Source organism: Callithrix jacchus, chromosome 17 (genome assembly GCF_049354715.1).
Source record: "Callithrix jacchus isolate 240 chromosome 17, calJac240_pri, whole genome shotgun sequence".
In the NCBI taxonomy this organism is placed as follows: Eukaryota; Metazoa; Chordata; class Mammalia; order Primates; family Cebidae; genus Callithrix; species Callithrix jacchus.
Genome location: NC_133518.1, coordinates 75318161 through 75333686, shown reverse-complemented (window position 1 = coordinate 75333686; position 15526 = coordinate 75318161). Strand labels below are relative to the sequence as shown.

General features: G+C 47.4%; 1 protein-coding gene across 5 annotated transcripts in view; it reads right to left on the bottom strand.

Annotated features, from left to right (window-relative positions):
• The window catches only part of ITGA9 (integrin subunit alpha 9), a 375338-nt gene that overhangs the window by 346488 nt on the left and 13324 nt on the right, over positions 1–15526 (bottom strand). For all 5 annotated transcript variants that reach the window (XM_035278480.3, XM_035278481.3, XM_054247151.2 and 2 more), the window contains exons 2-3: positions 9741–9868; positions 7468–7574 (exon numbers count right to left, since the gene is read on the bottom strand). In XM_035278480.3, coding sequence (XP_035134371.3) covers positions 7468–7574; positions 9741–9868 — 235 coding nt within the window. The remainder of the gene's footprint in view (positions 1–7467; positions 7575–9740; positions 9869–15526) is intronic.

Here is a 15526-nt window from a genome sequence, read left to right as displayed (position 1 = left end):
AGATGTGCAATGGGAAGCAGGGGACATGGGAATGGCTGTGACTTCAGGAGATGTGCAATGGGAAACAGGGGAGGGTCTCACACAGGTGAGAAGCGTGATCCGAGTGACAGTGTGGGAAGATCTGGCTGCCCTGCTCGGTGGAGACAAGAGGGAAGGGTGCAAAGGAACACCAGGTGAGACACGGGGCAGGTATGGACCAGAGGGGCAGTGCAGATGGGTGAGGGGTGGCTCCCTGAGGGCTGACAGGCCCAAGGGAGTGAGCTGACGTGGAGAGAGCAGGGAAGGGAGGAACTGCTGATATTCAAGCGTGTTTCTACCTACAGAAACACTTCCGCATGCATCTCATTAACTAGAAGTAAATGTGGTGGGGGTTCTTTTTTTGATGTAAACTTAAATACAGCAAAATGCACAAATCTCAAACATACCGTGTAATGAGCTTTGACAAAGGTACACACTCATGTCACAAGGCCCTAACAAGACACAGAACATTTCCATCTCACCAGAAGGTTCTCTTATGCCAGGGAATAGCTGGTTTCACCCGGCAGGTCAAGGAAGGCTCTCTGAGGAGAGCTGAAGAAAGGTTCAGAGTGCCAAGGGCCTTGGGGCAGGTGGGAGCTCCGCATGTCGGGGAAGAGGACGGACAGTCGCGTTGGCCAGCTTTCCAGAGGAGCCTCTCAGCACATGGCTATGCAAGGTGCCATGAGGAAAGGCAGCTCTGCCAGCAGACACAGGAGCAGTGCCAGCAGCCAGCACGCAGGCCTGGCTCATCCTCCTGCCACACCAAGCGCACCCCTGCCTTCTGCTTGGACATGACAACAGCCCCAGTTCCCGTGCGTGTCTGTCACCACAGTGCCGATGAGGAGCCGACCTGCTCACTCAGAGGCGCACACTCTGGCTGCCCAGCCAGTCCACTTCTCCCAGGCATTCACCCCTCACTTCTGCTCTCAGTTCACTTCACCCTGGCCAGTGAATGCATTTTCTTAAAGTAGTGCTTTTCAAAATTATCAGTTTTTAACATCTTGGTGTGCCCCTTCAAACGCACAGTTTTTGTAAGTGATAATATTCAGTGTTCTTACGGCCTGCCTCTGACCTCTCGTGCAAGCCTGGAGGGCGGGCAGCGGTGTCTTCACGGTTCCCATTTGCTGTAGGAGAGCACTGTGGGTCAGAGCGTGCTTTGCCCCAGCGGCAGAGCTAGTAAGCACTGCAAACAGGACCAGAATCCATGAGTTCTGAGCCTTCCTTGTTTCACTATGAAGCATTTTCCATCTTAAAACTTCTCATTCCTACTTCACAGGCCATCAAAACTCACCCCTGGGGCAGGCCTGGTGACTTTATCATCTTCACAGCCCCCTTGCCACAGGTCCCAGGCCACCTGAAATCTCCACTCTGAGGGTGAATGGAATTCCCAAGGTCGTCGAGTGAGTGAGGGGCTCTCGGGGACTGGTTTCCTCTGAGGTCATGCCGTGGAAAGATCACTGCCTTCTAATCTTTCTGCTCTTCATCCTTCAAGCCACTGCCACCAAGGCCCTTGACAAGGCCACTCTCTTTTGCCCTTGAGGACATGCCAGAACGACTCTCACAACCTGAGCTTGCCCACACTCTGCCTCCTGTCCTATGACATTAAACTATAAAAAACAATCTATTGTTATTTTTTCTGCTGCAAACCCCGTTCATTTCTTCCCTTAATACTGTTTTGTGCTCAAATAGCAAATTTCTAAGTAGACAAATGATGTGAGGCAAAGAACTATAAAAATATATCATTAAGTACATAATCATTTCATACTGCTAAATAATTGGATTTTAAAGTTCTGACTCAATTCTGATGGCTTGCAAACTTGAATCATTTATTGTTATCTAACTGGTGGGTAAATAAGTTATATTTTAGTTTTTGGACTTAGCAAAGCCCTTGGCTTCAAGTGCTGACCATGTTTTATTGTATTTCTGAGTTGGAGGGGCTGTAAAAAGAGGCGGATGTTTATCATGGTGCTGCCTGACAGCCAGCTGCACACTGGCACTTCTAGGAGGGCTTTGCCCTAGTTAATGTCTGGTGTATTGTGTCATTTTTTAAGTGCCATAAACTATTTAAAGGGTGGTCTTGGAGACTTCCTAGAAGATCCAAATATTTCACTTCATACTAAACTAAAAGCATTCTGGGAGGTCAGAGATCGAAGTGCCAAAGGAAGGATTCGTGTAGGAAAACAATCAAGTGTCTCCGGATATAAATTACAGAAAGAGAGGACTGTGTTCAGCCCTGATTATCATTATATGTACACACATGTCCATCTGACTCCTACATTTAAAAAAAAGTTCACAGGGACTGTCTCCAAAGCATGAGTAACTCCATCAATCTCTCCAAATGAGTTCTGCTGCGAGGGAAGACTGGGGACCAAGCAGAGAAGAGCAGGAGAAGAGCATTCTGGAAAAACAGCAAAACTTGGTGGAACTCAGATTTCAATCATAAGGAAGGGGGAGGAGGGCCTTGTCCTACTCCAAATCTTAGAATCTGACACACTTCAAGTTATAAGGACTGTTTTTCCTTTCTGGTAGGAAAAACAGAAAGAAAGAAACACTTTATTTCAAAGGCCTTCTCTGTGGTATGGAAGCACCTCCTCCCTCCTGGGGTGGGTACTGGTACTTTCTGGGTGCCTTGGCCACGAAGGTACATCAGCCCCCACCAACCCTCCTATTCACGTCCTTGCCATAGAGATGGCCAAAGCCTTTGTCACACATCCAGGTCCACAGCGCATGGCTGCAACTGGGCTGGGTAGCTGAGAATGGAGTGTGCTGGGGAGCAGAATCACAGCAAGGCAGCGATGCCGCGAGACTGCCCCAGGAGGCTTCCAGCTGAGGAGGAGGAGGGCGCGGCCAGGAGGGGCATTGGGAAGGGGCTTCTGGAGTGTGAAAATGTTGTTCTGAGGATGTTCACCTAAGGAAAAATGACTGAGGCATACACGGGTGATCTGTACGTTCTTCGGTGCGTTACAGCTCAATAAAAAGTTCCCTTTGCAAACCCCCAGGAAGCAGAGCAACAGAGTAAATGCAAAAATGTACCCTGTGGCTTTGAAAAAAAATGGACGGATGGGAAGCAGTGGAAGAGATAAGGACAGCCCTGACATTTAGAAAGGAAATGACGAAGAGAACCAGAGAATACTGCTTCTGCACAGAAATAATCTAGCATTAGTTGTGGTCCAAGCCTTGGCAAGTCTGATGACGAGGAGACACCAGACCTGGACATTTTGGGGTGCCCCCCACATTCTGAGAGCAGCGGTCAATGCCTACACAGGGTTTGTTCCGTGGTTCTTTCAAGACATGATTCCCCTTCCTGCCCATTTCTTAAAATGTCATCTGCACACAGGGAGCTCGGGGTGGGGGTGTGAGAAGGGAAGGGGCTTGTCTCTAACCCTGATGTTGCCTTTACATCCAGTATCATTTGTTCCTGGGAGAAACCTGGGAGGTGCGACAGTGTACCTGGAGCTGAGATGGGCCGGCACTAAGCCAAGGTCAACCCGCCAGTCCAGTATGACAACCTGGTTCTTGCCAGAGCTGCTTGCTGGGTCCATGGTCCACCTAATGCCATTTGTCACTGAGACACTTCACGCCCCATTGCAGCCTTCAAATTCTCCATCTGCTCTTAGCTTTCTATCAGCACCAGCTTTCAAAATTACCAGCCCACCTCCCCCTCTTCCAACCCAACCCTGGAATCCAATATTGTGCTCCTTGGGGACAGAGCCCTCTTGCCTACACCCCAGGCACCTCCCAAGTTCTCATCCTTCCTATTTTTAATTTAAAGGTAAATACTTGCCTCCCAGAAAGCTCTGCCAGATAGGATTGAAGCATTAAAGAAAAAGCAAACGGCTGTGTGGCCTCCAAATGTAAATACGAACTAGGTGGCCACTCACTGTGTCTTGGTTTTGCCTGTCATCTCCAAGGGACATTTTACAGAATTTTTCCCGGTGTTTCCATCAACCACTTAGAATCAGCCACCAAGAAAAGAGGGCAACTAATTTGGTTTCTAATTGTTTTAACATTGACTCTCAGTCCCTGTATTACTCAAACACACTTTCAGACACCATTCCTTAGAGAGATGTCTTCCAGATGCTGAGAATGAAAGTGGGTAGAAGATTTGGTCTCTATCCCCAAGTGGCTTCCATAAAAGGGGACGTATGGCCACAAAATAAATTATACACACAATATAAGTAACAAGCTGATGCTGAGCTCCTAATGACACAAAAGATGCTCAGCCCATTCCAGAAAACCCTTAACAGGCTTCACGGAGGAGGCAGAGCCCACACGGGGGAAGAAAGAGGAGTGACGAGGACAGAGTGGGACAGGGCAGAGGGAACTTAGGACAAGCCTTTCCTAGCAAGACTGCCCATGTGCAAAAAGCCATGAGGATAACTCAACAACAATAAAAACCAAACAATCCCATTTAAAATTGGGCAAAGTACCTAAACATGTCTCCAAAGAAGATATAAAATGACCAAAAACAGATGCAACAGTGCTCAACGTTACTAATCATCAGGGAAATTCACACACCCATTAGGAAGGCCACTATAAAAAAAAAAACAAACCAGAAAGCAATAAATGTTGGCAAGGATGTGGAGCAACTGAAACCCTTGTGCTCTGTTAGTGAGAATTTAGAATGCTGCCCCCACTTGGGAAAACAGTATGGATGTTTCTCAAAAGTTAAAAACAGAAGTGCCGTATGATGCAGTAATCCCACGTCTGGGTGTATACCCGGAAGAACTGCAAACAAGATCTCAAAGAGATATTGGTACATGTTTATAGCAGCATATGTCACGACAGCCAGAGGATAGGACCAACTTAAATGTCCATTAATAGCTGAATAGATATGGTATATTCATACAATGAAATATTATTCTGCCTTTAAAAAGGAAAGGGATCCTGTACATGCTACAACATGGATGAACCTTGAGGACATTATGCTGAATGGAATAAGCTAGTCACAAAAGGATAAGCACCACAGGACTCCACTTACATGAGATCTAAATACTCAACTCTCAACAGAAATACAATAGTTGTTGCCAGGAACTAGGGGAAGGAGAAAAGGGGGAGCTGGTGTTCAACGGATGTAAGTTTTGCAAGATAAAGTTTAGAGGTTTGTTGTACAACCATGTGCACACATTTACCACCACTGTACTACACACTCAAAATGGTGAAGGTGGTAAGTTTTATGTTATGTGTTTGACCACAATTAGAAAAACAAAAGTCACAAGGAAGGCAGATGCTGTCAGATCCTCCTCTTTCTCCAGCACCCATAGACAGTGGCTTACCGAGTGGATGTTGCAGTGATCTCAGAAAACATTTAAAAGCGAGCCCTGCATGCAATTAACTAGACAGGACCATCCATGGCGCCATTATCCACAAACGCTCCAGCTCCGCGTCCTTGGCTTCCTTTGCCAGAGCTTCCCTGTGGTCCTCATTGCTGTTCACTGTCCCCAGAGATGACCCCTGCATGATACTGATCTGCAGTGATACAGAAATCTGTCTTGCCCCTCTAGAAACAAGCTGTCAGCCACAGAAAGGTTACCCTTCCTTGCAGAGAGGAAATATTTTCACAGGAGCAAACTCTGACTCTAGGCTCAGCACCCTTAAGAGCATCTTGAGTTGTGCTGCCACCGGGCCACCACCTCCCTTTGTTCTGAACCAGGACCTTGGGCTACCCTTTGATTTACAGATGAGTCAGCTTCTTCCCTCTCTTTCCCTAGAATGGCAGACAAGGGTTCAGCCCTTCTGGGGCCCATTCGTCCAGTCAGGGTCAGGCCACCACGCCTGGAGGAATGTGGAAGTTTGGAGAGGGTCCAGGGCCGGGCGACGACAGTGATGGAAGGACTGGAAACCAAGACAAACAGTGAGCTCAGGGACCCTCTGCAGGACCTACAGGGGCTTCCAGGAGGGAGGCCCCAACAATGCTGGCGACAGCATCCAGCTGCTTCCTCCTCTCCCAAGGGGCCCAACAACGGGGAGATGCTTAATTGTGCTGAGGACAGAATTTGGATTAACAGCTTCTGCCATGAAGAAGGTTAACAAAAGTGGGCTTCTTCAGAGAGGGGACAAAAACACTTTGCCTAGATCCTTAAGGAAAACCTGTCTCCCCTGGGATAAAATACACAGGAAACCCTCACTCTGCAGCACGTGACCCAAAGGAAGCCCTCCATCAGCGGCAGCTGGTATTACTCTCCCATCTTGATCTTACGCTTTTATAATAAAAACCGTCATGCAGCTTCTGATAAAAGTCAAGGGCAGGAGAAAGCCTATGAAGTCAAAACAGCGGTTCTCTCAGCAGGGGCAGAAGAACTGATTGGGAAAGGGTCCAGAGGTCCTTCTGCGGCACTGGCAACAGGAACGCCCAAGTGTAGGTGTGTGAAACCCACCAGCCTGTCCACTCACAGCTGGGCGTGTTAAGTGCTTTAGTGTTATACCTCACAGAAAACTTTAAAAGAAAAATGGAAAATTTGACAAAAACAAAACCTCTGCAGCAGTTAGAAGTTCCTTTTGTGTTGAGTCCAATAAAACTTTCTGCGACGATGAAAATACTCTCTCTGTGCTTTCCAATAGAGTAGCCAGTAGCCCTCTGTGATTACTGAGCAATTCAAATGTGGCTAATATGACTAAAGAACAATTTCCAGTTTGATTTGGATAAATTTAAGTTTAAATAACCTCACAGGGCTGGTGGCTACCTTACTACACAGCACAACTCCAGGATCTCAGGAGTCTCAAAGGCAAAGACTTTTCCTTTTATCTCCGTCAAAGCACCTATGGATCGGAATACATCATAGGCACTTTGGAAGTCCAATAAATGACTAGTTAAAAATAACACTTATTTCATAAAATGTAGTATTATGTAGAGATAAACAGGAATGAACTACTGATACATAACATAGATTAATTTCAGAAAATATTATTCTGAGTGAAAGAAGCCTTATATAAAAGAGCACACACTGTAGGATTCCATTTATACGAAGTTCTAGACAAAGCATAAATAATGTGTAATACAAATCACTGCTGGTTTTCTCAGGTGGGAGGAGTCAGCTGAAAAGGGACTTAGGAGACTTTGGGATGATGGAAATATTCTATATCCTGGTGGGCATATTGTACACAGGAATGTACAATTCTGAAAAGACTGTAATCTTAAGATTTGTGTATTGTAGGTAAATTATAACTCAAGACACACACACACACACACACACACCATGTAATGAATGAGATATACAAAGCACTTTTCACATGTTTAATTTTCAATAGCCACATCTCAGCACTTTGAGACAGACATTATTCACATCTGACAGATAAAGAAAATAAGAAGATAAGCCGTTTGTGTAAGCAGTAGTCCAGAATAAGCAAACTCAAAGCCATGTACTTGTCACCATGCCATCCAGCCTTCCTAACAGACCATTCATTCTCAGAGTGCCACCCCCTTCCCATGGTAGCCCCAGGAGGACTCACCAACACACGGCCGTCGGCCTTGGGCTGCCGGGCCAGGCTCACCCCCATCCACTCATCATCGCGGTCTTCCCGGCAGGTCTTTCCGCAGGACGTGCCCCGAGTCTTCCCTGGAAGCACAGGAAGAGAGCCAGGCTTGGGTGAGGAGTGATGTTCTGCTGGCTGCTTTTCAAAGGGTGGTCCACAGCCCCCATGTTATTTACCCAAGAGGAAATAAGGAACTCTCCACAAAATGTAAATCAACTCCATCACAATGTACTGCACTGTTTAATCCAGATAACTGGGTTTTTGTTGTTGTTGTTTTTTGTTTTTTTGAGACAGAGTCTCTCTCTGTCATCCAGGCTGGAATGCAGTGGCACGATCTTGGCTCACTGCAAACTCTGCCTCCCAGGTTCAAACAATTTTCCTACCTTAGCCTCCCAAGTGGTTGGGACTGCAGGGGTGCACCACCACACCCACTAATTTTTGTATTTTCAGTAGAGACAGGGTTTCACCATGTTGCCTAGGCTGGTCTCAAACTCCTGACGTCAAGTAATCCACCCACCTCAACCTCCCAAAGTGCTGGGATTATAGGCATGAGCCACTGCACCCAACCACATGGCAAGGTTTTCTCAAGGAAAGAGGCAGGGCCTTGATTTATGTTCTGAAGCAAGTTCCTTAATTTGTTATGTACGAGTAACAAACACTTCATAAACCTCTTTTTTCTGCTAAAGAAAATCACAATAACTACTTAAAAAATAATTCGAAGATCTTGGCCAGGCATAGTGGCTCACGCCTATAATCCCAGCCCTTTGGGAGACCATGGTGGGTGATTCACTGGAGGCCAGGAGTTTGAGGCCAGCCTGGCCAACGCAGCAAAACCCTGTCTCTACTAAAAACACAAAAATTAGCCAAGGATGGTGACACATGCTACCTGTAATCCCAGCTACTCAGAAGGCTGAGGCAGAAGAATCACTTGAACCTGGGAGGCAGAGGTTGACGTGAACAGAGATTGCGCCATTGCACTCTAGCCCAGGTGACAGAGCGAGACTGTCTCCAAAAAACAAACAAACAAACAAATTAGAAAATATTGATGCAAAAAGACTTTGGAGAAAGCAGTGCTTGTGGTGATGATGATGACAAAATAGCTCCTTTGTACTGATGTGCCCAGCACAGTTCTGTGAACTCACCTGGATTATGTCACTTCATCTTCTCAAGACCATCTTTGTGAGGCAGGTACCTCAGTCTTGATTCTGAAGGTGAGGGAACTGAGGCCCAAGAAGCTATAGGACATTCCCAATCAGTCCCAGCCGGGCTTTGAACCCAGTCAGAACCAACTGACTCCAAAGATATTTTATTTCTCACTAGATCAAAGTGAGCTTTTATTATATATTTTTTTATCTTTTTGGAGACAGAATTCTCAGCTCTGTCACCCAGGCTGGAGTACAGCGGCGAAATCTCACCTCACTGCACCCTCAATCTCCTGGGCTCGAGTGATCCTCCTGCTTCAGCCTCCTGAGTAGCTGGGACTACAGCACACACCACATCCAGCTAATATTTGTATTTTTAGTAGAGATGGACTTTCGCCATGTTGCCTGGGCTGGTCTCGAATTTCTGGCCTCAAGCAATCTGCCCACCTCGGCCTCCCAAAGTGCTGGGACTACAGGCATGAGCCGCTACACCCAGCCCAAAGTGAGCTTTTAAAAACATCCATCTGATCATATCTTTCCTAGTTAAAATATAACACCTAAAATTGATTTCAACGGCCTCCCCACTCACACACAGAATAAAATTCCAGCACCTGCCCCTGGCCTGCTAAGCCCCACGTGGGCAGGCCCCAGCCTGCCTTGCTGCCCTGCTGTGCTCCACCGTCCCAGCTCCCTCTCCAGCTGCACCACCTCTGCTTAGAGGTTGTGCTTCCTGCTCCTGCCCAGCTGATGACTACGCCTCCTTCTAATCATGTCAAAAGGTCCCAGACCTTTCCTGATCCTCCAATCTAGACTGAATCAAATGCCTGCCTTCCCTCTGGTCGTTTCACACTCAATTACTTGTCTTAATGTCTCTTTTGTCCACTAACTTATGAGGCTCAGGATGGTAGGATCCTTCTTGCTCACTGGTGTATCCCAGTGCTTAATAACTATTAGGTACTCGATACTTGTTTGTTGGAGAGAGGGAGGGAGTGAAGGAGGGAAGGATGGATGAGCGGGTGAATGATCAGGCCATCCTGGGAAGAAAAAGAGTAAGGCGTAAGAGTACAGAGGCCATTTCCACTGCAGCAGTAACTAACATTCACCCACCTCTCGCCATGTCCAGTTCGGTGCATCTCCGGTCAGGGTTGGTGTGAACACGGCACTTAAACACAGCCCCAGGGGACCTCACTGAGGTGCTGTATTTGGAATCTGCCTTTGGTGCGCCCACGAGGACCCTGCAGCAAGAGAAAATGGCAATTCTATCACAACCTAGGATAAGAAGACAGGAGGCAGATGGCTAAGCATTAGCCACGGGCGGGCTGTGCGCATTCACTTTGAAAATCGTATCATTATACTTTGCCATGTGGGCTTGGGGGAGAGGTCCTACAGTGAAACCTGTGAGACCTTCCCCAGGCTGTTAAAGCTTACGGAGGCTGAGCGTGGTGGCTCATGCCTGTAATCCCAGCGTTTTGAGAGGCCAAGGTGGGTGGATTGCTTGAGACCAGGAAATCCAGACCAGCCTGGGGGACATGGCAAATCCCATCTTCAGAAAACAAAAATACAAAAAACTGTGCCGGTGTGACAGTGCACACTGTTAGTCGCAGCTCCTCGGGAGACTGAGATGGATGGGCGGGAACACATACAACCAACCGAAGGGTCCTATCCAAAATCTTTTTTAAAACTCCTCATTTATTAACAAGAAAAATACAGACAAGTCAATAGAGTAATAGGCCAAAGACTTGCATAGATACTTCATGAAAGAAGAGAGCCAGATGGCCAATAAATGCATGAAAAGGTGCTCAACTATGTTAGTTATCAGAGAAGTTCAACTTCATACCAACCAGAAGGCTAAAACCAAAAAGACTGAAAATGCCAAGTGCTGACAAGGATACAGAGTAACTAGAACCTTCATACACTGCTGGTGAGAGTGGAAACCATTAAAACCACTGGGAAAACTATTCAGCAATTCCTTTTTTTTTTTAAGACAGAGTCTCACTCTGTTGCCAGGCTCCAGGCTGGAGTGCAGTGGTACAACCTCAGCTCACTGCAACCTCCACCTCCTGGGTTCAAGCAATTCTCCTGCCTCAGCCTCCCGAGTAGCTGGGACTACAGGGGCGCGCCACCACGCCCAGCTAATTTTTTTATATTTTTAGTAGAGACGGAGTTTCACCATGTTGGCCAGGGTGGTGTTGATCTCTTGACTTCATGATCCGCCGACCTCATCCTCCCAAAGTGCTGGGATTACAGGCGTGAGCCACTGCGCCCGGCCTCAGCAATTCCTAATAAAGCTCAACATGCACCTTTGACACAATAATTCCATTTCTAGGAACATGCCTCATAGAAATGCATACATTTCTACCAGGAGACGTGCAAAATGTTCAAAGCTGCATACATAATACCGAGAAAAAAAAGAAGAAACCCAAAGGCCCATCAGTGCTAGAGTGGATAAGTAAATTATGGTGTAGCAATACAAGAGAATCCTATGCAGCATTGGGAGGCCAAGGTGGGCAGGTTGCCTGAGCTCAGGAGTTCAAGACCAGCCTGGGCAACATGGCAAAACCCTGTCTCTACTAAAAATACAAAAAATTAGCTGGCCATGGTGGTGGGTGCTTGTAATCCCAGCTACTCGAGAAGCTGAGGTAAGAGAATCCCTTGAAGCCATGAGGCAGAGGTTGCAGTGAGCTGAGATAGCGGCGCTGCACTTCAGCCTGCGTGACAAAAAAAAAAAAAAAAATTCTATGCAGCAGTGGAAACAAATGAACAGCATTCAACTGCAACCACAGAGATGCATCTCACAAATAAAACACCGAACAAAGGACGCCAGATACAACGGCATGCTCACAGTCTGATTCCATTTACCGAAAGTGCAATCTTTATCTAAAGTGCAAGTGAAATCTAACTATAATGTTAGAAGGCAGCGGAATGGTTACCTCTGAAGAGGAGAAAGCGGGGCTTTAATTAGGGAGGGGGATTGCTGGGGGTGATGAAAATGTTGTCATTCAACCTGAGTGATGTTGTACAAATTTGTGATCATTGTATATGATATGGACACTTTCCTGCATGTGTTATTTCAATAACAAACAAAATTTAGAGACGCTATTTCCCTTCTGCCTCCCCCTCCTCCTCCTACCCCCCACCACACATACAGCATGGACATTGAGAGGCAAATAGGAAAAAAAATACCAGAGTGTGGAATTATAAACTGCATCCTCTCTCCCACTGCAAAACAGAAATAGAACTGTTTGCGTGCAAACAGGAGCAAGAACGAGCCTCTGCATCCTCCATCATGATCTGAAAAGCTGCCAGGTGTGGGCCATCCCCAGCAGGAGCATCCCCTGACTATAGAAAAGGGGAAAGACACACCCAGAAGACAGAAGAGGCAGTTTGGGCCTGTGTGAGTGCAGAACATGAGGAAAATGGCAGTAAGCTCCCCTCCAGATAGCACAAAAACAATTTTGACCTATAGTTTTATGCATCGTTTCTGGAAAGTAGTCAACAGAAGATCGATAGCAAAGAATACCAATCAACACTAATCAGGCACCGTTGGCGCTGAGCTACGAGCCATTGGGAAAAGGTCTTCAACAATGAGACTTTAAACAAAATCTGCACTCATGTTCAAAGAGTCGAAAACGCCAAGCCGCCGCTCAGTGAGAACATGCGTTGTTCCTTATCTCCACCTGCCTAGAAAGGAGAGGGAATTCACCTCGTGAGGGTTTTGTATCATGAAATAGATCACCTCCCACATGCCTTGGAATAAAGTGTATTCTATATTATGTAGTTGTAGAAAAGGTGTTTAGCAGAGGTGAGGATGACCTTGGGCAGCTTCCCTGGGGAGGTAGGAAGTTCACCCAGGCTCCCCTCCCTCTGTCCTGAAAACCACCTTCATCTGGGGATCTCAGCCATTCATTGCACCCTAGCCTCAGAATGCTGCTGCTCCCCCTGCAACACTCTGGCTGGGCAAAGGAGAAGACAAACAGGGCCTCCACATCATACAACAGAAGTCTGCGGCCCTCAAAGGGGACTCTGGCAAAGGCTGGCAGATATCACAAGGGACATCATCACTAACCTGGCTCAGAGACATGGTGTCAAGGTTCATGGGAAGGTGTGGGGGTCCCATCTTAATTCTCACTGCCCCGAGCTCAACTCAACATCTAGAACCTGAAGAATCTGAGGGTACAAAGAGCCAGGGAGACCCACTCCTCACTGAAGTGTCTCCTTTCAGGTCAGTCTTGGAGGGTCTGTACCTGATTCCATGAGGAAGATGCCCCGCTGGGGAGTGAGAGAAGCAAGGCTCCCAGTGGTGCTGGTATCCAGGCTGCCCTGTGGCCCCTCAATCATGCCCTGGGATGCTCCTCCCCAGGTGCTTGCTGGGCACAGCTGCAGAATTCCCACGCAGAAGCAGGGCTGGAACCCACAGCCCTTTGGAAACTGAAGCAAGCGCTTTCCCAGACAGACCACATCACCTCCCTCACCCACACAAGAACAGTTTGGCTGGCGCTTGTCCACTCTAACTCAAATGCATGATGACATACAAAACAAAACTCCAGTGAGAAGAAAGCCACAGTAAGGGATCGATTTCCCCCCTTGCTCCAGGGCCTGAGCTTTAGAGCCACTGGAGCAAGTCAAGGATTACGCTCTGTAAGAGCAGCTGTTTTCACAGGTGAGAAGAATTAGCAGTTTGCCCTGTCTAAACTGCCTTATCCTCAGCCTTTCCACAGGTCACGTTCTAAGACCTAGGGAGCATAAAATACCTCCTCCTCTCAAAAACCCCAGGGCCACAGAGCTGCGTCCCAAAATTCCCACTAACTCCAAATTTACATCAGCATGGTGACTACTTGCCACCTGTAATTTATTTTACAAACGTCACAAAAAAATTAACAGAAGAATTCATCGCGTCCAAGGGAAGGGAAATGCTGCAAGAAACAAGAGGTTCTTCCTCCACGGTGTCCCACAAAGTGGCATGAGAACCCTGGAAATTTCAGATAGCGCCATTGCTCCAAATTCCCAGACACAGATTCACAGGTTAAGGAGGAAGGGACCCTGGAGAGCTTAACTCCCAGGCTCTGCTTCCTCCAGCCTAGAGCCAAGACTGAGGGGGACAAAGTTTACATCAAAATCTACAGTGGAAAGGAACCTACGACATTATTACTTCCTTCCAAGCCCAAGGTACTCAATGGTTCTAACAACAATGGCTGATTCCAACCCTGATAACAACCCCCAGTTCAAAATTTCTGATTCGCTGGCCGGATGGAAGGTTTTTCCCAAATCCTGTGCAATGGAAAATAAGGCTAGAGATAAAGGGGCGTGCATACACACGTGCATGACACTCACGGGAAGGCACACGGGAATACGCTTGTATCTCGGTGTTTACAGAACAGCATGGCTTCCTCCACAGCCCGGCACTGCTCTGTACCTAGGCCACTTCCAGCAAGACTGGACCACAGCCCAGCCCACGAGTGAGTCTTTTCTGAAGTTAATTCAGCTGGCTGTTTACCAGGCTGATCCCGAGGGATAGAGAGATTACCGTGGCCCAGAGTTCAGAACAAGCCACTGAAAAGATGCCACCCACTGAGTTATAAAAAGACATCCTAGCCACTTCAAACATGGCCCCAACTCTCCTAGTACTCCTGACAAGACAATGTTCCCTTCCTCTGCGGTTACCACATAAAAGGGCCTGCGTGTCCTCACCAACAGGCTCCCACCAACAAAGAATCAAGCTGCTTCTCTGCTTTGCTGCTACTTCAAGTGTGGTCCTTGGACCGGCAGCATGGGGAACACCTGGCGCTTGTCGGCAATGCAGACTCTTAGGCCCCAGCCCATTAAATCAGAATGCATTTTAACAAGCTCTCCAGGTGATCCATAGTCTAAGAAGTACGATGTAACCACCTAAACTGATTACAGATAATTATGTTCATTTGGAGCCAGTAGAGGAGAACGCCCTTGAGAAGCAAGGCTCTCCTCCTATCCCATCCCCAGTTAAAGATGCCACAAACTTCAGAGGCTTTTCTTGAGATGGTGTCTGGCTCTGTTGCCCAGGCTAGAGCACAATGGCGTGATCTCACTGCAACTTCCGCCTCCCGGGTTCAAGTGATTCTTCTGTCTCAGCCTCCCTACTAGCTGAGTGCTACAGATGCACGCCACCATGCCTGGCTAATTTTTGTATTTTTAGTAGAGACAGGGTTTCACCATATTGGTCAGGCTGGTCTTGAACTCCTGACCTCAGGTGATCCACCTGTCTCGGCCTCCCAAAGTGCTGAGATTACAGGCATGAACCATTGCGCCTGGCCTCAAAGGCCTTTTAAAGTCCTCTCATCAATGCAGGACTCTAAATTTCTAATTAGGGCAACCAGCATATAGCGGGCACATAGAGTATGCAGGTGCTGGGTGAGGCTCATTATGGGCAGGATCAAATTCAGTCTTCACAGCAACCCTATGGAGGAACTAATACCATCCCCATTTTACAGATAGGGAAGCAGGTGGCCAGAGGTTATGATGGTTGTTCATGCTAAGATGCCAAGCTGGAGCGTGTACCCCAGTAGTCAGATACATCACCATTCCCTATTCTACCCACCCCACATCAGCCAGAACGGAGGAAAGGGGAGCTAACAGGTACCCAGAGCCCCCTCTGGTGCCAGCTGCTCACATATGACACCCCCACCTGAGAAAGCCCCAGTGAGCCTCTGAGGGCAGCTCTGAAGTGAGACCTTTGATGGGAAAGCTCTGTCATGACAAAGGACAAGCTGGGACTTAGAAAAGAAGGCTTTCTCGTCCCCATCAGGCTCAGGTGACTCAAGAGGTGAATTTCAATCCATGCTTTTCCAAAGCACTGACGCTGTCGTCATGGCGTTAACTAGAGGTTTGCCTCTCTTAATAAGCAGTGCTTTGGAAGTGCG